The 27,663-nt window shown below is 46.2% G+C and overlaps 1 protein-coding gene across 1 annotated transcript; it reads right to left on the reverse strand.

The window, feature by feature from the left end:
• Positions 1–265: 265 nt before the first annotated feature.
• Positions 266–25,923, reverse strand: ece2b (endothelin converting enzyme 2b). Its single transcript, XM_072461960.1, has 18 exons — positions 25,655–25,923; positions 14,640–14,874; positions 13,755–13,967; positions 12,172–12,311; positions 11,543–11,689; positions 11,099–11,164; positions 9,764–9,952; positions 8,827–8,969; positions 8,637–8,751; positions 7,147–7,257; positions 6,596–6,694; positions 6,204–6,281; positions 6,033–6,136; positions 5,848–5,958; positions 5,258–5,325; positions 4,993–5,183; positions 4,570–4,665; positions 266–1,803 (listed from the first exon to the last, which is right to left on the reverse strand). The coding sequence occupies exons 1-18, from the start codon at positions 25,685–25,687 to the stop codon at positions 1,627–1,629; spliced, it is 2,316 nt and encodes a 771-aa protein (XP_072318061.1). The 5' UTR covers positions 25,688–25,923; the 3' UTR covers positions 266–1,626.
• Between the last annotated feature and the right edge of the window lie 1,740 nt (positions 25,924–27,663).

Below are 27,663 nucleotides of genomic sequence, written 5' to 3' on the forward strand. Positions count from 1 at the left end.
CTCCTGAGCCGATAAACTGGAGAAATACCATGGGCTCAGAGAAAAGCTGGCGAGGGCGTGGAAGATGAAGGTGAAAGTGGTGCCCTTTGTCATCAGTGAGAAGGACATTTTATATAGTTATATATATTGTTTTGGTTGACTAGAATCACAGAGGATTAAAACAAAAACTAATTTCAGCTCATGTTCTCCATTTGTTCCAGAGAACGTCGCATGTTCTAAGCTATACCTAATAAAGTGTCACAGTAAAGAGACTGGACCAGAAAGCTTGTGGTGACAGGATTTATTTAAAGGCATCAGATTTTGACAAACAAGAGTCACAGTGACTACAGTGTCCACCAGAGGGCCCCAAAGGCAGAGGTTTTTCAGATTCTGGAAAATCCTGGTTCGTAAAACTCACACTCACAAAACTGGATTGAACAGAGCGTGAGAATATTTTAAACTTTCATTAACCTTTCCAAAGCAGGAAAATCCAGCTGAGAATTAAATCGTTTTTCAGAGGGAATGTTGGAACTTTGTTAATTGGCTCGTCTTTTATTGACCAAAAACTGTTTGATTTTCTTCACTTTAGAATCCACACTTTAGTGAAGCGACGCTGCTGTGACTTTGAAGTTCACAAAAAGAACTATAATTTTAGATATTTAATATAGTGAAGCAGACACAGAGGTACATGCAAACTCCACAGAAAGGACCGGGAGTCAAACCCAGGACCTTCTCACTGTGAGGCTGAAGCTGTGCCACTGCGTCGACAGTGAAACGGTAAAAGACGAGCAGATTCACCAAAGAAATGTGTGGTTTCTAAATGTTTTACTGTTTTACTACTACTAACATGTCTTTTACTCTTTGACATTACATTCAATTATGAAACCTTTTATCTCTTAAAACATTCAATATTCTGGTTTGGGGCCCTCAGGGGTCTCTGCTCAGGACACACACATTAAATTAAATATTTCACTCTAAAAATACAACACATATTTCTACTTCCTGTCACCTGTGATTGGCCGGCTCCCCTTAGCCCCGCTCCTGAGTCAGTTTGGCACTTCTCATTGGCTCCTTCACTTCCTGTTAAATAATAAGAATTACACTTTTGGCCCCAAACAAACATCTGTGATTGGTCCACAGTCTATAAGACACTTCCTATTGGTGCAGTCCAGTGTAAGCCCCATCCCCAAGTCGCAAAGCTGCATCCTATTGGTCAGACTGTAGAACGGCAGGGCACATTATAGGTCGCAGCTCAAATCACAAACATCTTTTTCTCTTAAAAACTATTATTTATGTTTTTTTGTTACTCAATGTTAATTTACAAAAATATGTGCAATGTTTTATCTTACTTAAAACTGAAAATAAAAAAATAAAACAATTAGGGAGCAGCAGTGCCTGTTAAGTAATAACTTATTTTCAGAGTAATAAAAAAAAAAAAAAATCAATAAATAGTGATAAAGTTGTACTTTTTAAGAGAAATGGTTCATTAAAGTAACTTGAGCTCTTCTGGACACACAGGGAGGGGAAACTTGTTTCCTCTGAGGTTCCTTTCTGTGAGTGGGAGGTTCCTTCGCTGAGTTGTGAGGCTGTGATTGGTGCGTTGTGGCCCTGGCTCCGCCCCCTGGATCCTCGGGCGCTCCGATAGCCTCACCACACCTCACAGCGCTCGCCCGGGTTCATGGGGGAGCCGAACGGACACGAGAAGTGACGGCTGAAGTCCGGCGAGTTTGCCAACGTTCCAATGACGCGGAACCGAGGAGGACTGTGAGGATCCGTGACTAGGCCCTCGTGAGCGCTCTCTGGAGTCCGGACTGAGCACCACACCTGAGGTAGAGAGAAGCAGACATCAGAGAGGAGGACGGACATCAGAGAGGGGGACGGACATCAGAGAGAGGGGGACGGACAGACGGACAGAGAGGGGGACGGACAGAGAGTACTGACGTCATAGAGGGAGCCAGGCTCTGAGAGGGGGACAAACATCAGTGAGGGAAATACATCAGAGAGGGGGGCGGACATCAGAGAGAGGGACAGGACAGACCTCAGAGGGGGACAGACATTGGAGAGGTGGACAGACATCGGAGAGGGGTACGGACATCAGAGGGGGACAGACATTGGAGAGGTGGACAGACATCGGAGAGGGGTACAGACATCAGAGGGGGACAGAACAGACCTCAGAGGGGGACAGACATCAGAGAGGGGGACAGACATCGGAGAGGTGGACAGACATCAGAGAGAGGGACAGGACAGACCTCAGAGGGGGACAGACATTGGAGAGGTGGACAGACATCAGAGGGGGACAGAACAGACCTCAGAGGGGGGCGGACATCAGAGAGGGGGGGCGGACATCGTAGAGGGGGACAGACATCAGAGTGGGGGACAGACATCAGAGTGGGGGACAGACATCAGAGTGGGGGACAGACATCAGAGAGGCGGACAGACATCAGAGAGAGGGACAGGACAGACCTCAGAGGGGGACAGACATTGGAGAGGTGGACAGACATCGGAGAGGGGTACAGACATCAGAGGGGGACAGAACAGACCTCAGAGGGGGACAGACATCAGAGAGGGGGACAGACATCAGAGAGGGGGACAGACATCGGAGAGGGGGACAGACATCAGAGAGAGGGACAGGACAGACCTCAGAGGGGGACAGACATTGGAGAGGTGGACAGACATCAGAGGGGGACAGAACAGACATCAGAGAGGGGGGGCGGACATCGTAGAGGGGGACAGACATCAGAGTGGGGGACAGACATCAGAGAGGGGAACAGACATCAAAGTGGGGGACAGACATCAGAGAGGCGGACAGACATCAGAGAGGCGGACAGACATCAGAGAGGGGGACAGACATCAGAGAGGCGGACAGACATCAGAGAGGGGGACAGACATCAGAGTGGGGGACAGACATCAGAGAGGCGGACAGACATCAGAGAGGGGGACAGACATCAGAGAGGGGGACAGACATCAGACAGGGGGACAGACATCAGACAGGGGGACAGACATCAGACAGGGGAACAGACATCAGAGTGGGGGACAGACATCAGAGAGGCGGACAGACATCAGAGAGGGGGACAGACATCAGAGAGGGGGACAGACATCAGAGAGGCGGACAGACATCAGAGAGGCGGACAGACATCAGAGAGGCGGACAGACATCAGAGAGGGGGACAGACATCAGAGTGGGGGACAGACATCAGAGAGGCGGACAGACATCAGAGAGGGGGACAGACATCAGAGAGGGGGACAGACATCAGAGAGGGGGACAGACATCAGAGTGGGGGACAGACATCAGAGAGGCGGACAGACATCAGAGAGGGGGACAGACATCAGAGTGGGGGACAGACATCAGAGAGGCGGACAGACATCAGAGAGGGGGACAGACATCAGACAGGGGGACAGACATCAGACAGAGGGAACCGGGAAAGTACCAGATTAGAGCCCTGTGTCCCAAACCACTGATTTGTCCCAGTTTTATACAAGACAAGTCCCAGTTGCCCAGTTTTTGACCACTTTGAGACCGCCAAAAGTAAAGAGTTGAGTACATTGTTGTTTCTTTGTCCAAAAATGAGAAATCTGGCTTTAGTATAACCAGAACAAAAAACTGACAACAAGTGAGTGAAAAAGCCATGAATTGACAAAGGGCATAAAAATTTACTTAATTACCTGTGTTTTTTACAATTTCATTATTACCCCAAATTCGTGTGCGTCCCAGTTTTTCATTTTGAAAATCTGGTCACCCTAGGCTAGCGCGACATGCTAGCTCAACATGCTAGTCCAACATGCTAGCTGTGTTTTTGCGTTTGTAAAAGTGACTTAGTGAAAGAGAAAAGATGTGATAAGGTCCCGTTTACAGTGGAGCTCCTCTGCTGCACTTTTATGTTACATGTTTGACAGATTGATCATAGCCGCAACGACAGGAGGACAAGATTCTAAAATCAGTTTAATATAAATTAATCGATCAAATCGTCTTTGGTCATATGACAGTTCTAAGTTTAATCTTTGTCTCACTCAAGCCCCCAGGGAGCAAGATGGCGGTCCATTCAAATCAATGGAGCGTTCTCGCTAGCGCATGTCACCAGTTTAGCGGCTAGCTACATCCAGTAGTTGTGTGCCCAGAAGTAGCGCAGTCTGAGATTTTATGTTTTAAATCTCAGAAAACTGAAGGATTTTCAACCAAACAATAGCCAATGACATGAAAATAGGCAAAAATCGCCACAAAAGCTAATCTTTGTTAAAGCTGTAGGTGAGAAAAATGCTTTCTGGGACGCAGAGAAGTTCTTTGCAGCAGTAGATCCAGGGTCTCACTCCGGGAACTATGAGCCACCATTTTGAGCCACAATCAGAAATCTTTTGCCGCGAATGGACAAAAGCTTGTAGCGGACACTGGCTTAAGAGAAGGTTTGACACCGCCCCTCCCTTTGGCTGCGCGGCACCGGCATTTTTGAAAAACACTATTATTCCAGAACTTTCCTGTAGGTTTTATTAGACAGAAAGGTGCAGTGTGAAATGTGGCGAAGAGCAAGAAGACATTCTGCAGACTGACACAGGAATGGCATCGGACACAAAGGACGGGAGGGCATCTGACACAGACCTGAGCGAATCCCACAAAGAACAGCTGATCGTTGGTGAGATTCACGGCAGGAAGAAGCTTCTCCTCTCCATGTTTCTGCACCCACGAGCGGTAAGCCTGAAACCAGACCAAGGACCAGGACTGAGACCAAACATAACTCATGGTTTCTTCGTTTTTATTGTGTGTTCTGTGGCCTCAGTTTAAATGTAGTTTTATCAAAATCTGACGATATCATAGTTTTCACAGAGAGAAAGAAACCTTGAGCAAGTATTTAACTGGAGAACACTTTATGTTCCAAGAGTAAATTGTATTGAACAAATCTTTGGTTACTATGAACTTGAACTTATGCCAAAGTATCTGGGCCCGGGCAGGAAAAGGTGACAAATGATTATTTTTCGTTTCCATCTGCTAGCCCCTCCCCTCTTCCCTAAGCCCCGCCCTCACCTTGTAAGCCGCCTTCAGTCCTCCGTTGTCGGCCATGTTCTCTCCGAGCGTCTGTTTTCCGTTCACGTTCTCTCCGTTCTCGCTGTAGTTCTGGTACTGCTGTTCCATACAGTGACTGCGCTCCGAGAACGCCAACACGGAACCGTTCTGCCACCAGGGACGCAGGTTCCCCTCCTTGTCATACTCACGCCCTGGAACAGACGAGAGCTGGGTCAGAACCAGTACCAGGACCATCTGAGGTCTGGACTCTGGACTCTGGACTCACCCTGGTCGTCGAAAGCGTGCGTCAGCTCATGTCCCATCACCACTCCAATCCCCCCGAAGTTCAGCGCCCTGAAACAGAACCAGGTCTGAACGAGGGCTCGAACTAAAACTGAACTAAAACAGGGCTAGAACTGGACTAAAACAGGACTAAAAAGGATTTAAACTGGACTAAAACAGGGATAAAACTGGACTAAAAGAGGGCAAGAACTGGACTAAAACAGGATTTAAACTGGACTAAAACAGGGATAAAACTGGACTAAAAGAGGGCAAGAACTGGACTAAAACGAGACTTAAACTGGACTAAAACAAGACTAAAACTGGACTTAAAGAGGGCTAAAAAAGGACTAAAACAGGGCTAGAATAGGACTAAAACGTATCTTAAACTGGACAAAACAGGGCTGAAACAGGGCTAAAACAGGGCTAAAACTGGACTAAAACTAGACAAAAACTGGACTAAAACTAGACTAAAACTGGATTAAAACAGGACTAAAGTGGGACTAAAACTGGACAAAAATGGGACTACAACTGGATTAAAACAGGACTAAAGCTGGACAAGAACCAGCCTAAACCCGGTCTAACCCCGGTCCGTACTTGGGGTGGTCATGGGCATAGAACGGTGCCTGAAGAATCCCGGCTGGAAACACGATGCCGTTCTTTGTTGGCATATAGTAGGCATTAACTGTGGGCGGAGTCATGCTCCACCTGCGCCGGGAAAGGGGCAGGGTTAGTGGTATTGCAGCAGGTCTACGGCGGGTCTATAGCAGGACTACACTCACTGGTCTTTGTTGGGCGTCTTCCTCAGCTGATCCGCCATGACTCGAGACGAGAAGTTGTAGAAGTTCAACATGTTCTGGAAGAAACTGTCCTCAGACACGTCGTACTGAAAACACAAGGAAACCGGTTCAGCTCCTTCTGTATTCTGGTCCTGGTCCTGGTCCTGGACTCACCCCATCATAAACATCATCCAGTTCTTTCGGGTCCAGGATGAACTCGGGGAATCCGATCATGTCGTAGATGGAGTCTGCCTGAAGTGGAGGGAAAATATGTTTTTACAGTTTGATGCTCGTTTTGGTGTTTCACGTTTTAAACTCGTCCAGGAGCTTTAACATCTGAGAGACTGAACTTCAGAGAATATGTTTGTGGAGTCTGAACTACAGAGTTTTTACAGAAGAAACATTATTTGCTGTTTAAAAAGAACTTGAATAATCAGAGTCTTTGATTTGTTGATTTTGACCATTGAAGATTGGATCTGATAGATACATCTTGCTGCTCTAACGTAGGACTGTCTCGGTGTAAGTGTGTAGGAGGTAAGAGTTTGGATGTAGGATGTAGGACCCACCTTCTCCTTGGCATTCTGTTTGGTCTCTGGGTCCATCCAGTGCAGTTGGTCCAGACCCTGTTTAAAAGCCGTCCGGATCTCGTTTATCATCTCCTCCGCCTGAAAACAAAAACATCAGCTACAGCCTACAACCAAAAGCCTACAGTCTACAACCAACAGCCTACAGCCTACAACCAACAGCCTACAGTCTACAGCCTACAACCAGCAGTCTACAGTCTACAACCAACAGCCTACAACCAAAAGCCTACAGTCTACAACCAACAGCCTACAACCAGCAGTCTACAGTCTACAACCAGCAGTCTACAGTCTACAACCAACAGTCTACAGCCTACAACCAACAGTCTACAGCCTACAAACAAAAGCCTACAAAGAACGGCCTATAACCAGCAGTCTACGGTGCAATCTAGTCCATAGTCTCTTCAAAGTGAGACACAGATCAATCTGGAGTGAGCTGGGTTGATGTTCTTGTGCTCTGATTGGTCAGTGGCTTTGTTCCTGTGCTCTGATTGGTCTGTGGCTGTGTTCCTGTGCTTCGATTGGCTGATACTCACGATTCCTTTGCTGTGTTTGTCGAACGTTGCTTTGACAAAAAGTGCTCCGAGAGCGAAGCCCAGAGTGTCGTCTGTGTAACCGATACAAGTCTGCCAGCGCGGCGTGCACGACTGAAACACATACACACACACACATTATGACCCATGTGCACAATTGAAACACAAACACACACATTATGACCCATGTGCACAACTGAAACACACACATTATGACCCACGTGCACAACTGAAACACACACACACATTATGACCCATGTGCACAACTGAAACACACACACACATTATGACCCATGTGCACAACTGAAACACACACACACACATTATGACCCATGTGCACAACTGAAACACACACATTATGACCCACGTGCACAACTGAAACACACACACACACACATTATGACCCATGTGCACAACTGAAACACACACACATTATGACCCATGTGCACAACTGAAACACACACACACATTATGACCCATGTGCACAACTGAAACACACACATTATGACCCATGTGCACAACTGAAACACACACACACACATTATGACCATGTGCACAACTGAAAAACACACACATTATGACCATGTGCACAACTGAAACACACACACACACACATTATGACCATGTGCACAACTGAAAAACACACACATTATGACCATGTGCACAACTGAAACACACACACACACACACATTATGACCCATGTGCACAACTGAAACACACACACACACACACACACATTATGACCCATGTGCACAACTGAAACACACACATTATGACCCATGTGCACAACTGAAACACACACACATTATGACCCATGTGCACAACTGAAACACACACACACACATTATGACCCATGTGCACAACTGAAACACACACACACATTATGACCCATGTGCACAACTGAAACACACACACACACATTATGACCATGTGCACAACTGAAAAACACACACATTATGACCCATGTGCACAACTGAAACACACACACACACACATTATGACCCATGTGCACAACTGAAACACACACACACACACACACACATTATGACCCATGTGCACAACTGAAACACACACATTATGACCCATGTGCACAACTGAAACACACACATTATGACCCATGTGCACAACTGAAACACACACATTATGACCCATGTGCACAACTGAAACACACACACATTATGACCCATGTGCACAACTGAAACACACACACACACACATTATGACCCATGTGCACAACTGAAACACACACACACACATTATGACCCATGTGCACAACTGAAACACACACACACATTATGACCCATGTGCACAACTGAAACACACACACATTATGACCCATGTGCACAACTGAAACACACACACACATTATGACCCATGTGCACAACTGAAACACACACACACACACGTTATAAGGACCCATGTGCACGACTGAAACACACACACACACACACTATAATGACCCATGTGCACGGGGTGTGTTCATGTTTTTTACCTTCTTTGTTCCGTAGAGACTCTCGAGGAGTTTGTCCTGAGCATTTTCAAACCTTTGGTCCAAACTCGTCACACTTTTCTGCACCAATGTCCAAACCATGTAGTTATTCAGCAAACTGCCACCAGAGGAAGAAACACACCGTTTCACGCTGTCTCTTGTGTGTCTTTTGTGTATCACTTGTGCTTCTCACCTCTTGTGCGTCTTGTTGATGAGATCTGACACTTGTTGGAGATATTCTTTGGCGTAAAGCACCACAGGCTCTGTGTCGTTCAGGTCCAGAGGAGACAAACTGAAGGAGAGAAGGTCCAACCAGTCCACGGCAGGAGCCAGAGTCTGAAGAAGAAGAGGAGAGAGGAGGGGAGAGAGGAGGAAGAGAGGAGAGAGAGAGGACAGAGGAGAGAGAGAGAGGAGAGGAGAGAGAGGAGGAAGAGAGGAGAGAGAGAGGAGAGGAGAGAGAGGAGGAAGAGAGGAGAGAGAGGAGGAAGAGGAGGACAAATGAGAAAGAGGAGGAGGAGATCAAGGTTATCGGTTTAATCCATAATTGTGATTATTCAGGTCACAATATAATGGGAAGCACTCTGGAAGCATTTTTAATTCATTCTATAAAATTCAATCTTCTAGCAGTGTACAGCAGTCCTGGCCATTCAGATGCTAATCAGGTACTTATCGGTGATGAGGAGCAGCAGTCAAGTCACAATAGTATTTCTATGGCCCATTAAAGGGCTGTTAGGTAACAAAGAGCAGTGTAAACAAAAACAAATACAGGACAGGCTATTATCAGGAGGCTCCGCCCGGTGGGCAGGGCATACTCAGAGTAGGATAAAAACCCTTGTTCTCAGACTAGATCCACAGATTGAGAATGATGTCTAGATAAAAGTCGAAATGTATTTTTCTTAAAAAACAAACGGAATATTTTTCGACAATGGAACGCTCCAGGAAGACAGCGAAATGCACAGTACTTACTAATCTGTTTTTGTCACATTCACTTTATTTGGACTTAATAAAACTGGACACAAAGGGCAGGAGTAACGTTGACTGTTTGGTCTTATTAATAGGGAAGAATGGTTCAAACGTGACATCTTTATTCGTCAGAGCAGTAGCGGTGTGAGTCTTTCTCATCCTGGTACCTGCAGCTCTGCGATGGAGATCTTGTTGTAGATCTTCTCCTCGTCTCGTCTCTGGTCTTGAGGAACAGTGAGATTGGCCAAAACAGTCTCGAAGTCCAAGATCTGCTTCATCTGGACCAGAGTCGAGTCTCGCTCTCCGCCCAGAAGAGTCCCCAGCTCCACCATGTAGTCCAGGTAAGCAGCCAACACCTGCGGGAGAGAAGAACTGTGAGGAGGAGCTGTGAGGAGGCGCTGTGAGGAGGCGCTGTGAGGAGGCGCTGTGAGGAGGAGCTGTGAGGAGGAGCTGTGAGGAGGCGCTGTGAGGAGGCGCTGTGAGGAGGCGCTGTGAGGAGCTGTGAGGAGGCGCTGTGAGGAGGCGCTGTGAGGAGGCGCTGTGAGGAGGAGCTGTGAGGAGCTGTGAGGAGGCGCTGTGAGGAGGAGCTGTGAGGAGGCGCTGTGAGGAGCAGAGGAAGAAATGTGAGGAACAGAGGAGCTGTGAGGAGGCGCTGTGAGGAGGAGCTGTGAGGAGCTGTGAGGAGGCGCTGTGAGGAGGAGCTGTGAGGAGCAGAGGAAGAAATGTGAGGAACAGAGGAGCTGTGAGGAGGCGCTGTGAGGAGGCGCTGTGAGGAGGAGCTGTGAGGAGGCACTGTGATGAGCAGAGGAAGAAATGTGAGGAACAGAGGAGCTGTGAGGAGCAGAAGAAGAACTGTGAGGAGCAGAGGTTTGTATATTTGTATTGGTATACCATATTGTCCGGACTATAAGTCGCACCTTTTTACATAGTTTGGCCGGGATGCTTTGGCGGGGACTTATACTTCAGAGCAACTTATATGCGATATTATTTGTTATTTTCGCTCTAGGCTCTAAGTAACGCAGAAGAAGAATCTGCACTTCCTCTACCTCCGGAGTTTGTGGAGTTGTTTAGAAGTGACACAGAGGAAGAAGAATTCAATGGATTTAGTGATTTGGGGTAAAACTGATGCTTTGGTAAACTTGTTAGCATGTTCTTTATAGTTATCTGAATAACTGTTAATATGTTACGTTAACATACCAGACACTTACCGCAGTTGGTTGTCTGTGCGTCATGTAGCTGAAGGTGTTACGTTAGCATTCGAACCCCAATTCACCATGTTCTCTCATCTGTGATTGTTTTAAATTGCATTTCAAGAGGAAATGTCTGTTCTTGGTCTGGAATTTAATCAAATAAATTTCCCCCAAAAATACGACTCTAGTGCGACTTATACATGTTTTTTTTTTCTTCTCGGAAAATATGGTATTCTTTTTTCCGACTTGATATGCTTTCTAAATAAATATATAAAAATTGGTCCTGGTTCAGGCCATGTGACCGGTCCTCACCTTCTCATTGGCTGTCTTGTTGAGGTAATAGTCTCTGGAGGGTAAGAAGAGCCCTGATTGGTCGACCTATGGCACAGGAGACACACATTAAACACTTTGTACTAGTGCGGTTTAAAAAGACGTTAGGGCATCTGGGCTTTAGAGTAGTCTGTGCTATTTCTGAGACACGAACAGAAACGCAAAATGAAAACATTCCCAACGTGTTCCTCACGTCCAATGTTTTTGTAATAATCAAGAATAAATCCCAGTCATTCTCAGTAAAAGCTTGATTTGATCTCAGACGTCGGTCTGCCAAGTTTAAATGCAAATTATGCTTTCTTACTGCTTGTGGTGAGTACCTGTGTTTGTGAGTACCTGCTTGTGGTGAGTATTTGCTTGTGGTGAGTACCTGTGTTTGTGAGTACCTGCTTGTGGTTGCTTGTGGTACCTGCTTGTGGTGAGTACCTGTATGACGTTACTGTTGGAGCTCTTGGGGTCGGTGCTAACTGAAACGCTGAAGAAAGGCTGAGCTCGCAGAGGACCTGACACCACCTTCAGAACCTCCATGAAGTTGTCTTTCTCCCAGGGTCCAGTGATGTTCCAGCCACCGACCTGAGCACCAGCAGGGGGCAGAGTGAGCTGGTCTGAGTCCACGTCTTTGTCCACGTCTTTGTCCACGTCTTAGTCCTGGTCTTAGTCCTGGTCTTAGTCCTGGTCTTAGTCCTGGTCTCAGTCCTGGTCTCAGTCCTGGTCTTAGTCCTTGTTTTAGTCCTTGTTTTAGTCCTGGTCTTAGTCCTGGTCTTAGTCCAGGTCTTAGTCCAGGTCTTAGTCCTGGTCTCAGTCCTGGTCTCAGTCCTGGTCTCAGTCCAGGTCTTAGTCCCGGTCTTAGTCCCGGTCTTAGTCCCGGTCTTAGTCCCGGTCTTAGTCCAGGTCTTAGTCCAGGTCTTAGTCCAGGTCTTAGTCCAGGTCTTAGTCCAGGTCTTAGTCCAGGTCTTAGTCCCGGTCTTAGTCCCGGTCTTAGTCCAGGTCTTAGTCCAGGTCTTAGTCCAGGTCTTAGTCCAGGTCTTGGTCCAGGTCTTAGTCCAGGTCCAGACCTTGCTGATGAGCTGTGTCAGGGGCGTGGCTCCGAGCTCGTCGATCTTGGCTGAGTTCAGGCAGGACAGATAATACGCCTGTGTTTTCCTCTCGGCTTCACTGCCTCCAGCGCTCGAGTTCCCCGGAAAAGTGCCGTTCTCTGAGGAAACAAGGACACAAGGGGTTAGGAGGCAAGGAGAGAGGAGACGAGGGGTTAGGAGGCAAGGAGAGAGGAGACGAGGGGTTAGGAGGCAAGGAGGGAGGAGACGAGGGGTTAGGAGAAAGGAGGTGGGAGTTGAGTGGAGAGACAGGAACTGAACGTATGGTGCTGTGAAAAAGAGCGTCCGAGGCACAGACATAGTTGGTCTGTCCAGGTGGAGACGTGCTAAACCGCATTTATATTTGGACAGGATTATCTGTTGGTGAAGCTGGTGAAGCTGGTGACCTGCTCTGTGCCAGGGTGTCTGGGCAAGAGTGGCCCCTAAATTCACCGCCACAAACTCTTTGAGTCTCAGTGAATACATGGTTAATATCAGGGCATCGGGGGCTCCGAGGGGCACCAGCCTGACCAGACAGTTTGGACTGAATTACAATAGGCTTTTTGTGCCCTGTTCCTTTTACAATTAAACAAGAGCCCACAGTTTTGATCCTCATACGTTTTCTACAAACAGTAACGAAAATTGGCCTCTCTGAGAGAATGTGAAAAGACGTGTGATGCATCGAGCTGGTTTAGAGCCTCGATCTGTTCTTCAGAAGAGACGAGACACTGCAGGAGGGGCGGAGCCGGGATATATTTATATTTATATATATATGCTACACGTTCAAAGGGGGTTAGCATCTCAGCTTCGGGCTCCTAAATGTCTAGCATAAAATATTGGCTAAAATGTTACTTGTTTGAGGTATTTTTAGTTTTTAAAATACTAGTTAGTTTTTCCAGAGTAATTAAGAGTTTTGTCATTTCCCTTTTTGTTGAATGCATCAGTTAAGGAGGCAAGCTACAGAAAATATTTCCTGTGCTTTTTTTTCTACCTGTATATAAAGTTTTGTGATATATGTTCAGAAATATAATCATAAATACACAATACAAAATGAATACAACAAAAACATGCAAAAATAATTCGTTGTTTTCGTTTGTGGAATCGCAAAAGCTAATCGGAGAAGCTAATCGGAGGCTAATGGAAGAAGCTAATCGGAAAGGCTAATCGGAGAGGCTAATCGGAGAAGCCAATTGGAGAGGCTAATCGGAGAAGCTAATTGGAGAGGCTAATCTGAGAAGCTAATCGGAGAGGCTAATCTGAGAAGCTAATCGGAGAGGCTAATCGGAGAAGCTAATCTGAGCAGCTAATTGGAGAAGCTAATTGGAGCAGCTAATCGGAGAAGGTAACCCGAGCAGCTAATCGGAGAAGCTAATCGGAGAAGCTAATCTGAGAAGCTAATCGGACCAGCTAATCAGAGAAGCTAATCGGAGAGGCTAATACCGGAATTCAGCTCTGGCTTTATTCACACACGTCGCTGCTTTGACAAAATGCAGGTAAATTCCCAGGTCAGGCTGCATGTGTGACCGGCTCTGCTCTCAGGGTCAGGGGTCAGAGGTCAGCTTTACCCAGCAGGTGCTTGAGCAGGGCCTGGTTCTGCTCCCAGATGCTGTTGAAGGTGGACCATCTCGATCGTCCATCAGGAAGTGGGTTTCTCCGGATCCAACCACCGCACGAGAACTGGTAAAAGTCCTGACATGGGTCCACAGTCCGGTCTAAGGCCTCCACGATCTGAGCCGCCACCGAGACACAGGCCTGGGTCAGACACACGGCCCGGCGGTCTGCAAGAGAACCAGAACCAGGTCTAAAGTTGTGAATACATGAATACATTTTGTTATTATTTTGACTTAAATTAAAAGCTAACCTCATTTAAAATACATGTGTGGGCCTTGCTATGGATTTTAAGATCTATCGTATCGGCAAATATTGAATAAAAAAAACATATGGGATATTTATGATAATTTCTCCATAAATGAGGTCTAAATCAGGTCTAACCCAAGCTTTAAGGTGGTTTGGTCCCAGAGAAGGGTCTTACCTGGTCCCCGTCCCAGAAGAGGGTCTTACTTGGTCCCCGTCCCAGAGGAGGGTCTTACCTGGTCCCCGTCCCAGAAGAGGGTCTTACTTGGTCCCCGTCCCAGAGAAGGGTCTTACCTGGTCCCCGTCCCAGAAGAGGGTCTTACTTGGTCCCCGTCCCAGAGGAGGGTCTTACCTGGTCCCCGTCCCAGAAGAGGGTCTTACTTGGTCCCCGTCCCAGAGGAGGGTCTTACCTGGTCCCAGTCCCAGAGAAGGGTCTTATCTGGTCCCAGTCTCAGAGGAGGGTCTTCCCTGGTCCCAGTCTCAGAGGAGGGTCTTACCTGGTCCCAGTCCCAGTCCCAGAGGAGGGTCTTCCCTGGTCCCAGTCCCAGTCCCAGAGGAGGGTCTTACCTAGTCCCAGTCCCAGAGGAGGGTCTTACCTGGGCCCAGTCCTAGTCCCAGCAGGAGGACGCAGATGAACAGAGCCAGGACTGAGAGTAGAAGCAAAACTCCAAGGAGAAGTTCCAGACGAGTCCGCCTCCCCAGAAGACCTGGTCCGGACTTCCTGAAGCCCACTTCCACCTGGTCCTGATCAGAGTCTACACCGGGACTGGACTCTGGGAGGGCATCTGAGCCATCCTCTTCATCCAGCGTAGTCCGTTTGTATTTGGACATCTGAAACACAAAGTCAGAGTGTAAAGTTAGATTTATGAAATGTTTCTTGTTCAGATTTGAGTTTAAACTGAGACTCGAGACTGGACCTGGACTTAAAAGCCTCCTCAGAGTCTTTAAGAGCGTTGTCACGGAGACGGGAAGTGCAGGAAGTGGGGCATAAACACAGGAAGTCAAGTTTATTTAAGCTAACGCCGACTCTGCACCACCCGTAAAATCCTGCTAAGGACCCAGATCTGAGCCTGGACCAGATCTGAGCCTGTTCAGAATTATGTTATTTTATTATTAGTTTAAATATGTAAAAGAAAAAATATATTTATAAGATACTTTTTCTGCGGCGTCTCTTTTCAACTTCGGCTGTGGGCTGTTGGAAAATCGAGCCAATCAAGCCAAGAAAAGTGACTGCATCTTTATGAGAAAAGCCACATTAAAACTTTCTTTCCATTTAGTGTAGTGTGTCTACACCATTGGAGCTAGGCTGTTTACGCTGGACACGCAGCGTAGCAGGTGTTTCAGAAGCCTTTTGAAAGAAACATATAAAGGAAAGTAGACCGGACCAGCCTGCTATTAATGTCAGACAGGAGGTTAAAAAAGACGGCTTTCGTCAGCTTGGTACAGCGACAGGCCGTGGCTAGCTGGTTGCAGTGACGCTATTGCTCTTTTTTGTCTTCCCTGTTTACTTTCTAAAACTGCATGTACAGACCGGGCTCGGTGTGAAAATGGTGTCCGGGACATGAAACACCGATTTGAGAACATACAAAAACACAAAAATGGATATGGACAACTGTCTGAAGTTAGCTTAGCTGGGACAGGCTACCACACAACTGGCTTTACGAAGCCATGACGAGACCGACACCTCCAATAATAAGGGATTTTGCGGGACTGGTCTGTTTTGCGTCTTCCTTAGACACTGTGCTGCACTAGAACGGAGCGTCTGTGTTCAAAGGTACGTCCAAAACCATTCAGAATGAGCTCCTCCACTGTTTGCTGGCTGTGAATAAAAACTATATTCGTGATGAAGTGAAAACGGCTGATTTCTTATCAATCCGAGCCCATCGGACATCTGATGTGTCGAACCAGTGTAGCACTTGTGCTCCGTTACCTTGAGCACACCAAACAGGAGTGTTTTAGACTTTATTATGCTGGATAATGCCAATAGTAGAAGGTTTGGTTATTAGAAAACCCATGAGAATGCTATAAATTACATGTCTTTAAGAACAACTTTCCATGAGCAATAATGTCTGTGATGATTAAATATGAAAATGTAAAATGTTATCAAATGTAGTTCAGGTTAACTAATGCCACTTAGAAGCTGATCTTTTTGTTTTGTGTTCTGTTTTTTGAAACAGGCACCAACTATTGTTTGTGTTTTTTAAATTCTCTTCATGTAGTAATTGCTACTATGCACTATAATGTACAGTATCACTGATATTTTTGTTTTGCTCTTTATTTTATAAAGTGTTAAATGTAATTTTATGTCAAATGTATTTTCTCACAAATGGAATCTGCCTCCAAGTCATAGTATTACCATTACCAAAAGTGGAAATAAAGTTTGTTTACTTGATAAGTTAAATTGTAAATGTGTATTTATACACTAAAATATTCAAAAATATGTAGAATATTCACATTTTCTAGAAAAAACACAGTAATGTCAAATAGCTCCCTCTATATTTTGCATCACCAGCTGCCACAGGGACTCGGTGCAGTGTTGATGTTGTTCATGTGAACGTTGGACATTTAACACAAATCAATCTACTTTAGAGCAAGTGTCGTCACAACAGAAGTGTCGTCACAACAGAAGTGTCGTCACAACAGAAGTGTCGTCACAACAGAAGTGTCGTCACAACAGAAGTGTCGTCACAACAGAAGTGTCGTTACAACAGAAGTGTCGTCACAACAGAAGTGTCGTCACAACAGAAGTGTCGTCACAACAGAAGTGTCGTCACAACAGAAGTGTCGTCACAACAGAAGTGTCGTCACAACAGAAGTGTCGTCACAACAGAAGTGTCGTCACAACAGAAGTGTCGTCACAACAGAAGTGTCGTCACAACAGAAGTGTCGTTACAACAGAAGTGTCGTTACAAAAGAAGTGTCGTCACAACAGAAGTGTCGTCACAACAGAAGTGTCGTCACAACAGAAGTGTCGTCACAACAGAAGTGTCGTCACAACAGAAGTGTCGTTACAACAGAAGTGTCGTCACAACAGAAGTGTCGTCACAACAGAAGTGTCGTCACAACAGAAGTGTCGTCACAACAGAAGTGTCGTCACAACAGAAGTGTCGTCACAACAGAAGTGTCGTCACAACAGAAGTGTCGTCACAACAGAAGTGTCGTCACAACAGAAGTGTCGTTACAAAAGAAGTGTCGTCACAACAGAAGTGTCGTCACAACAGAAGTGTCGTCACAACAGAAGTGTCGTCACAACAGAAGTGTCGTCACAACAGAAGTGTCGTTACAACAGAAGTGTCGTCACAACAGAAGTGTCGTCACAACAGAAGTGTCGTTAAAACAGAAGTGTCGTTACAACAGGTGTCGTTACAACAGGTGTCGTTACAACAGAAGTGTCGTTACAACAGAAGTGTCATCACAACAGAAGTGTCGTTAAAACAGAAGTGTCGTTACAACAGGTGTCGTTACAACAGGTGTCGTTACAACAGAAGTGTCGTTACAACAGAAGTGTCGTTACAACAGAAGTGTCGTTACAACAGAAGTGTCGTTACAACAGAAGTGTCGTCACAATAAGTGTCGTTACAACAGTAGTGTCGTTACAACAGAAGTGTCGTCACAACAGAAGTGTCGTTACAACAGAAGTGTCGTCACAACAGAAGTGTCGTCACAACAGAAGTGTCGTTACAACAGAAGTGTCGTTACAAAAGAAGTGTCGTCACAACAGAAGTGTCGTCACAACAGAAGTGTCGTCACAACAGAAGTGTCGTTACAAAAGAAGTGTCGTCACAACAGAAGTGTCGTCACAACAGAAGTGTCGTTACAACAGAAGTGTCGTCACAACAGAAGTGTCGTCACAACAGAAGTGTCGTCACAACAGAAGTGTCGTCACAACAGAAGTGTCGTCACAACAGAAGTGTCGTCACAACAGAAGTGTCGTCACAACAGAAGTGTCGTCACAACAGAAGTGTCGTCACAACAGAAGTGTCGTTACAAAAGAAGTGTCGTCACAACAGAAGTGTCGTCACAACAGAAGTGTCGTCACAACAGAAGTGTCGTCACAACAGAAGTGTCGTTACAACAGAAGTGTCGTCACAACAGAAGTGTCGTCACAACAGAAGTGTCGTTAAAACAGAAGTGTCGTTACAACAGGTGTCGTTACAACAGGTGTCGTTACAACAGAAGTGTCGTTACAACAGAAGTGTCATCACAACAGAAGTGTCGTTAAAACAGAAGTGTCGTTACAACAGGTGTCGTTACAACAGGTGTCGTTACAACAGAAGTGTCGTTACAACAGAAGTGTCGTTACAACAGAAGTGTCGTTACAACAGAAGTGTCGTTACAACAGAAGTGTCGTCACAATAAGTGTCGTTACAACAGTAGTGTCGTTACAACAGAAGTGTCGTCACAACAGAAGTGTCGTTACAACAGAAGTGTCGTCACAACAGAAGTGTCGTCACAACAGAAGTGTCGTTACAACAGAAGTGTCGTCACAACAGAAGTGTCGTCACAACAGAAGTGTCGTTAAAACAGAAGTGTCGTTACAACAGGTGTCGTTACAACAGAAGTGTCGTTACAACAGAAGTGTCGTTACAACAGAAGTGTCGTCACAACAGAAGTGTCGTTACAACAGGTGTCGTTACAACAGAAGTGTCGTTACAACAGAAGTGTCGTTACAACAGAAGTGTCGTCACAACAGAAGTGTCGTCACAACAGAAGTGTCGTTACAACAGAAGTGTCGTCACAACAGAAGTGTCGTTAAAACAGAAGTGTCGTTACAACAGAAGTGTCGTTACAACAGAAGTGTCGTTACAACAGAAGTGTCGTTACAACAGAAGTGTCGTTACAACAGAAGTGTCGTTACAACAGAATTGTCGTTAAAACAGAAGTGTCGTCACAATAAGTGTCGTTACAACAGTAGTGTCGTTACAACAGAAGTGCTGATCCGTGGCAAAAAGAGGCAAACGTGGGCGGGGCAGAATAAGTTGATTAGCTGATTCTTGTCACAGCCTCTCACTACAGTAATCTGTAGATGAAAATTAAATTCAAGCACTCGTCTCCTCTTACCTCATCTCCTCTCTCCTTGTATCCTTGTCTCTTTTCCTAAGCACTTGTCTTCTCGTCTCCTCTCTCCTTGTATCCCGGTCTCCTCTCTCCTCGTCTCATCTCTCCTTGTATCCCAGTCCTCTCTCCTCGTCTCATCTCTCCTTGTATCCCTGTCTCCTCTCTCCTCGTCTCATCTCTCCTTGTATCCCTGTCTCCTCTCTCCTCGTCTCATCTCTCCTTGTATCCCTGTCTCCTCTCTCCTCGTCTCATCTCTCCTTGTATCCCTGTCTCCTCTCTCCTCGTCTCATCTCTCCTTGTATCCCTGTCTCCTCTATCCTCGTCTCCTCTCTCCTCGTCTCATCTCTCCTTGTATCCCTGTCTTCTCTCTCCTCGTCTCATCTCTCCTTGTATCCCTGTCTCCTCGTCTCATCTCTCCTTGTATCCCTGTCCTCTCGTCTCATCTCTCCTTGTATCCCTGTCTCCTCTCTCCTCGTCTCATCTCTCCTTGTATCCCTGTCTCCTCTCTCCTCGTCTCATCTCTCCTTGTATCCCTGTCTCCTCTCTCCTTGTCTCATCTCTCCTTGTATCCCTGTATCCTCTCTCCTCATCTCATCTCTCCTTGTATCCCTGTCTCCTCTCTCCTCGTCTCATCTCTCCTTGTATCCCTGTCTCCTCTCTCCTCGTCTCCTCTCTCCTCGTCTTCTCTCTCCTCGTCTCATCTCTCCTTGTATCCCTGTCTCCTCTCTCCTTGTCTCATCTCTCCTTGTATCCCTGTATCCTCTCTCCTCATCTCATCTCTCCTTGTATCCCTGTCTCCTCTCTCCTCGTCTCATCTCTCCTTGTATCCTTGTCTTCTCTCTCCTCGTCTCATCTCTCCTTGTATCCCTGTCTCCTCTCTCCTCGTCTCATCTCTCCTTGTATCCCTGTCTCCTCTCTCCTCGTATCCCTGTCTCCTCGTCTCATCTCTCCTTGTATCCCTGTCTCCTCTCTCCTCGTCTCATCTCTCCTTGTATCCCTGTCTCCTCTCTCCTCGTATCCCTGTCTCCTCGTCTCATCTCTCCTTGTATCCCTGTCTCCTCTCACCTCGTATCCTTGTCTCCTCGTCTCATCTCTCCTTGTATCCCTGTCTCCTCTCTCCTCGTCTCATCTCTCCTTGTATCCCTGTCTCCTCTCGCCTCGTATCCCTGTCTCCTCTCTCCTTGTATCCCTGTCTCCTCTCTCCTCGTATCCCTGTCTCCTCGTCTCATCTCTCCTTGTATCCCTGTCTCCTCTCTCCTCATCTCATCTCCTTGTATCCCTGTCTCCTCTCTCCTCGTCTCCCTGTCTCCTCTCTCCTCATCTCATCTCTCCTCGTCTCATCTCTCCTTGCATCCCTGTCTCCTCTCTCCTCGTCTCATCTCTTCTTGCATCACTATCTCCTCTCTCCTTGTCTCCTCTCCTCTCTCCTTGTCTCCATGTCTCATCTCTCCTCAGCTCCTCTTCTAAGCATTTGTCTCCTCTTCTTGTTTCCCTCTCTCCTTGTCTCTCCTTGTCTTTTCCGATTTCTACTCTTCACTCCTCGTCTCCTCTCTCCTCAATTCCTTTCCTAAGTACACGTCTCCTCGCCCCTCCCCCTCCATCGGCGATGACTCGCTGGTCACCATGGAAACGCTGTTTGTGTAATGAGACGAGAGAATCTGCTCCTTATGTAACCAGAACTAAACCAGGTCTAAACCAAGTCTAAACCAGGTCTAAACCAGGTCTAAACACGGTCCAAACCAGGTCCAGACCTGGTACAAATCAGTTCCAAGTCAGGTACAAACCTGGTCCAAACCAGGTCTAAACGAAAAAAAAAAGACATACAATAAATCACGTAAAAAAATATAATTAGGAAGTAAAATAAAGGGATTTTGTTTTGTTTTTTTACTATAGATTTCATCATCATTACTTTGACACATGCACTCACCACATGTACTGTGCTCAGTAATAGTTACGCAACCTATTCATGTGACATCACAACATTCTGTCATTAATAGTGCTCATTACATGGAGCAAAGATGAACACAATACAGAACCTTGTTGTAACATAATGAAGTCCTGGGTCCAGACTCCAGCCACCAAGACAAATCCTCAGGTTCAGAATCAGAATCAAAGTCAGAAAAGGTTTATTGTCAATGAACAGAATTCACAAACATAGGAACTTGCTTTGGTGATTTGGTGCAACATAAAACAATGAACAATGATTAAAACAACCTAGTAAAGTAAAAGTAAAAAAAAAAAAAGATCCGGGAAGCACCCGTCCTTCAGATCTGCTATCGCGTCGTCTCCACTTTGCTTTACATATAAAGGGAAAAGTTTACGGCTGTGCCGCACAAAGTCTGTGATTTTTAAAATAAACATTTTGATAACTTTTGATGGCCCACTTCTGAAGATAAGTCCCACCAAATTTTAGGTTAATCGGGCTACTGCCCTAGGAGTATAAAGTATAAAGTGTCAGCATGTTCACATTTCAGAGATTTGGTGATTTCCCCATTGGAATAACATGGGAGGTTTTTGTCATTGCTACGGATATGCCGAAACAAATATGACATGGCTCCCGTTGACTTTTTTTAATCGGGATACCAAAATGGAATTTTGTGTCAAATGTCATAAAATTTCAAAAACTACACTTTTTATTACCCATGTAAAAGTTAATTTCACTCTGTGTTTGGCTACCGTGCCAAATTAATTAAGTTGGTTCAGGGCGAAGGGTTTAATAACTGATTAAAAATTTTATGCAATTCGGACTTTGTATGCACAAACAGCAGCAACTTCAAAATTTGGGAACTTTCTGAAATTCTAGCAACTCTACAGAAATGCAGTTAAACCAGGCGTTGCGTCACCTTGTCCACGTTGTTGTCCGCGCCGATGTCCGCGTTGTAACTTTTGAAAGTGGCGTATGAACCCGCCTGTAACAGGCTTTGCAGCGTCAGACTACTGCTCCTTACGATGTCTAACTTTTCTTGAAAAGTTCGTCTTGAGGCGTTATAATTATGGGAGTGTCTACAGTGCCGCGGCGCGCGGCCGAAACTGCCGTGTTATGTTTGTGCCGGCTCCTGAAACTGCGCCGCTATTTGACCGCGTTTTAGCGCCGTTTTAGACCGCGCCGGGTTAAGGTTAGGGTTAGCCATGAGGCTATAACGGGCTATAAGGGAAATGCCGCGGTCACGCGGCTCTCCAGCCACGGCCTATAATTATATCCTCGACCAAATCGATATCTTTTCCTCATTCCGCCATTGTGGGTTGAAAAAACAGCTTAATAGTACGCAGATCAATTTGTCTGTCAAATTCAGTTTCCTCATTCTGAGGTTCCGCATAGACCCGCCCATAGGACCTGCTTCTCAATATTGGTAATCCAATTAAAAGACGTGCATGTGCTGCTCTTGCTAGCTGGCTCCTGTGTAACAGCCGGCAGACGTACAAGAGCCAACTCTACAGCTGATTGGTTGACACTAAATTTGAATTTCCATTCACTTTAAGCTACAAGCACCAGTACTGTTGAGTCTGAAGGTCTGAGGGCAGATTTTAGATCCCTAGCAATACATGATGGCTGAATATGATTGGATAAAAGATTTAACATAAAAACCAGCCCTCCAAATCTCAACCTGGGGCTGGAAGCCGTGCAGCGATGAAATGAAGAGTATAACTCTTCATTTCTTATAAATATATATATATATATATATATATATATATATATATATATATATATTATATTCTGATTATATTTAGGCTAGCAGAGACGGCCCACCACTGGCTGAAACAGGGTAGTGTGCAGCGGCACTTTACAGGGATGATGCATCGCTGTGAGTAGGCCCCGTCCGTCTGCACATCCGAGGAGAAGAATAAAAACTGTACTCTCACTAAAGACTGCAGGAATCAATCAAAAGCTTTGAAAAGTTGATTTTGCATGATATAGGACCTTTAATCGCTGCTGTCCTAGTAAGGAATTTTGCATATTCCCGTTGTTTGATATATGAGTTACTCTTTTGCATTCTTGCTGAATAGTCTAATGTAATTCACAATCTTTAAGGAGGGAATGATTTAATTTCCAGCGTTCAAGTTGTCATTTTGTAATTCTGGTAATACATGTATGTTTAATTTAGGGGGTCTAGAATCTGTGAGCTCAGATGATTTAATATTACCATTCATCACTTTATTCTGAAGATCTTTAGAAATTAACTAGTAATCTATTGTGGATTGAGGAGTTAAAAGTTTTATTGCACCGTGTAAATTGCCTTTTCCCCTTTTCCCTTTTCTTGCGCTCCAGATATCACAGCAGTTTAGGTATGAACACATGTTGGTCATCGTGGGGAACTTAAGAGAAGGGTCAATGCTTGAGTTCCAATCTCTTATTCTTGAAATAACTTTTTATTTTCATTGCTAGTTACATCTATATATATATGTTGCCCAAAATAAACTGTTTATCCACAATTTCAAACGCTAATAGTAGCAAATAGTATCCACCTCCCAAAATTGTGCGTTACTAATTTAATAAGACTTGCTACTCCAGCTGATTAGTTGCTTCCATAGGCTTGTCATATTTTATCTCGCCATTGAGCCTTCTAGAATATGTGATCTGCTTGTAATGCATGCATTTCAATAACTTAAAAAAAAACAAAACTAAATAACTGCACCTTATCACACGACCAAGCTTCTTATTTAATCATATAGTCATGTTCGCTGACCTTCAGCTTTTTCCCCCATCTATTATGATTGTGACACCCGCAAAGAATGCCTTTTTCCTTGTTTCTTGCTGCTTCAACATGTGGCCACAGCCGGTTTTGTGTCTTTGTTCTGCGCCGTGAGATCTTCTCCAAAGTTCAACGTTCTCATTGTACTCCGAGCCCTTTGCACATCTCCAGACCTGCTCCTTGAACGATCTGGACGCAAACCAGATGATAAAAGGGCGAAGCTTGTGAGCCAGCCTCCTGCCCAATCGATGGCACACATCCACATGGATGGGCAGCAGGGCTGCTTGCACGTCCTGCAACAGTGTGGAGCAGGCGTCCATGAGCCGCTTCTTCACATCCTCCCTTCCATCTCCGGGTGACCGTAGAGCCTAAGATTTCAACAGTGAATGTACTGGTCTATCTCGGTTGTCTTCTCCTCCAAGTGAGACCGGACCGGAGACTCGGTTCTTGTGGTCCAGAGAGGCTGTTTGAACCATGTGTACATTTGCTTTCACTTTCTCAACATTCTTGAGTAAAGTGTCTTAGATCTCCATCAGTGCCTTGCTAGATTGGGGGTTGGTGCTGATCAACACAGCTAAGCTGTCAAAGCTCTTGTCAATTTTTTCGATTATTGTTGCTTTATTCCCATCCATCTTGTCCCTCAACAGTCTCACAATGGTTTCTGGCATGTCAAGCCAATTGGGTTTCATTTGTCATTTTTTTTGGTTCTGGAGTCAAACTTGTTGACTTTGGCAGTGGAACCAAATTGGCGCCCATTGGGCTGGTGTTGGTAGTAGCAGCCATTTCTGCATAAGAATGAAAAACGTTGTCTTTGACCCCAGAGAAAAAAGTTCCAGTAGGGGAATATCGCAGCCGTTGCAAGGCCTCCCTTCTCTTCTCTGTCCCCAGTTTTCTCAGCTCCACGCTCGCTGAGCAGCACCGTCCGCCATCTTGTACCCATCAGACGTCTGATTAAGAACACTCGAAACGTCACTCACTTAGTTTAGCTGTGCCCACTTTCTTTCGCTCATTTATACAAGTTTACATGGAGTTCTGAGGAAAAGTATATTCAAACAAAATACACAAACTCTCTCATTGCTGATCTGTCTGAACAGAGTAGATAAATGTTATATAGAAAGTAATGTATGTGCTTTAGAATATAGTTACACCCAGACCTCATAAATGCCTCAAACAGGAGGTAAAGATAAACTTGTTTTCAAAGTGCACGGGTCGTTACTAAGGCAACCTCTTGAAGGATGCTCTGGGTTTCTACAGCAACTGCTCACAACAGCATCAGCACCAGATCACATGACCACAGACCAGTGCCTGCCACGTCGTCCTGAGACAAGGTTAACCTGCAAATACTGCAATTACTATAAATACCGCAAGTACTGCTAGTATTATAAATAAGGCAAGTACTACAAATACTGCAATTAGTGAAAGTAATGCAAACAAAGCAAGAACTACTATTACTATCAATACTCTACATATGTTAGTACAAACTAGACCTGGTTTAGTCCTAATTTAATCCTAGTTTAGACTGGTTTCAGATGTGGTGGAACAGGAAAAACTAGAACCTTTACAAACAGCATCAGATTTTTTGTTATGATTCTCATCACGTGATATTTATATCTGAGGTTTCAGCCCAAGAGACAAGAACCTGGCCTGGGTCTGGGCCTGGGTCTGGGTCTGGGTCTGGGTCCGGGTCCGGTCCCAGTCCCAGAGTGGCGCGCGTGCATGTGCGCATGCCTTTAGGCCCCTCCCCCTTCGGTCCGTGATCAGTCTACCGGACCAAGACCAGAAACAGACCTCTGCCCGTTCCCACGCGCGTCACCCTGCGCGTGCATGAGTGTCGTGCTCTCCGTGCGCGTGCGCATACTCACGGTGTTCCGGAGCTCGTGCAGCGCTACGCTCATTCTGCAGCTCTACGCGCGGCCACAGCGCCGGCCCATGCCGCCCTGAGCCAGAGCTGCTCCCGGAGCTTTTCACCGAGAGCTGCGGACAGATGTGACCGGGAAGAGGCGCCGCAGGTCCAGCTGTAGACCGCGCTGCTGGTCGTAGTCCTGGTCCCCGTCCTGGTCTGAGCAGGAGCAGACCCCGCCCAGCTGCAGCCTCTTCCTGTGCACAAACAAACGCACATACTGCGCGGGCACAGCGCACGCGCATAGAACTATGACGTCAATGATTTACGTCACCCTTTCAGTGTTCAGAATCAGAGATAGGACTAAAGCTGAATTTATTGGACAAAAAGTACTAGAACCCTCCCTCTCTTGCTCTTTATCTCCCCCTATCCTGCTCCCTCATCTTCTCTATTTCCCTTGCTCTCTCCCTCTCTCATTCTTTCTCTCTCTCTGCCCTCTGCTCTCCTAACGCTCTCTCCATCCCTCCCTCCCTCGCTCATCTCTCATTCTTTTTCTCTTTCTCTCCCTCTGCCCTCTCCTAACTCTCCCTCCCTCTCTATCCCTCTCCTTTGCTCTCTCGCCCCCTCTCTCTCCCTCTCACTTCCCTCTTCCCGCTCCCTTTCTTTCTCTCTTCCTTCTGCACTTTCTTTCTCTCACTCTACCTCTCTCTAACTCTCTCTCCCCTTTTGTCTCCCCATCTCTCTTTTCTCTTCTCTCTCCCTCTCCTCCCCACTTGCTCCACCTCTCACTCCTCTCTCTCTCTCTCTCTCACTTTCTTCTCTCTCTCTCTGAGGCTTGGAGCCATATGGACATGCTTTAACACTAACTAACAGACATGTGGTGCACTTTGACCCAAGATGGGACAGCCACATCTGTGGCTGTCCTGCCCACGGCTCGTCCCCCTTTTTGCTCTCCAGCGACTTTGGCTCCAGAGACTGGGCCAAACTCCATCCAGGGAGCTGTTCGTGTTTGGACCTAGGGATTCTCCAACACAGCGTACAACTGTAGTTTTAACAACCGTTTTATTGGGTAAGGCCAAAATGAGCATCTGGCTCATTCGGAGGAACCAAGCAGTTGTACGGTTGTTAAGAAACTGATCACAGCACGACTCAGACTTGAACATGTGCCACCCTGGAGGGGGCGCTAGAGCAGTTTGAGAGTGTGTGGACAGTGAGGCGGATGAAAATAGGACTGATGATGATCTGACAGAATTTGTGTGTGTTTAGAGTGAGCTGTCAAATGTGAGTGTAAAGTGTCCAGTAGATTAGACTACTGTAACGGCCTGCTCACTGGTCTCTCCAAACGAGTTGTAAAACAGCTGCAGTACATCCAGAACGCTGCTGCTCAGGTCCTGACTAGAACCAGGAAGTATGATCACATTAGTCCTGTTCTCAGGTCTCTGCACTGGCTCCTGTGGCTCAGAGAATAGACTTTAAAGCAGCTCTGCTTGTGTACAAGTCTCTCCATGGCCTAGCACCAAAGTACATCTCAGACATGTTAGTGCCATATGAACCATCTCGGACTCTGAGGACCTCAGGGACCGGCCTCCTGCTGGTGCCAGAGTCAGGACTAAACATGGACCGGCCTCCTGCTGGTGCCCAGAGTCAGGACAAAACATGGACCGGCCTCCTGCTGGTGCCAGAGTCAGGACTAAACATGGACCAGCCTCCTGCTGGTGCCAGAGTCAGGACTAAACTTGGACCGGCCTCATGCTGGTGCCAGAGTCAGGACTAAACATGGACCGGCCTCATGCTGGTGCCAGAGTCAGGACTAAACATGGACCGGCCTCCTGCTGGTGCCAGAGTCAGGACTAAACATGGACCGGCCTCCTGCTGGTGCCAGAGTCAGGACTAAACATGGACCGGCCTCCTGCTGGTGCCAGAGTCAGGACTAAACTTGCACCGGCCTCCTGCTGGTGCCAGAGTCAGGACTAAACTTGGACCGGCCTCATGCTGGTGCCAGAGTCAGGACTAAACATGGACCAGCCTCAT

The sequence above is a fragment of the Eucyclogobius newberryi genome, unplaced genomic scaffold (genome assembly GCF_026437365.1).
Source record: "Eucyclogobius newberryi isolate DKJ021-1_F unplaced genomic scaffold, fEucNew1.0.hap1 SCAF_10, whole genome shotgun sequence".
Taxonomy (NCBI): domain Eukaryota; kingdom Metazoa; phylum Chordata; class Actinopteri; order Gobiiformes; family Gobiidae; genus Eucyclogobius; species Eucyclogobius newberryi.

Bases quoted from the DNA above. Each gene is read 5' to 3' on its own strand.
- ece2b (XM_072461960.1), bottom strand. From the start codon at position 25,687: ATGAGCGTAGCGCTGCACGAGCTCCGGAACACC. The intron at 6,282-6,595 runs GTGGGTCCTACA...CCTCCACTTCAG, and splicing joins AACAGAATGCCAAGGAGAAG to GCAGACTCCATCTACGACAT. The intron at 6,137-6,203 runs GTGAGTCCAGGA...TTGTGTTTTCAG, and splicing joins TGGATGATGTTTATGATGGG to TACGACGTGTCTGAGGACAG.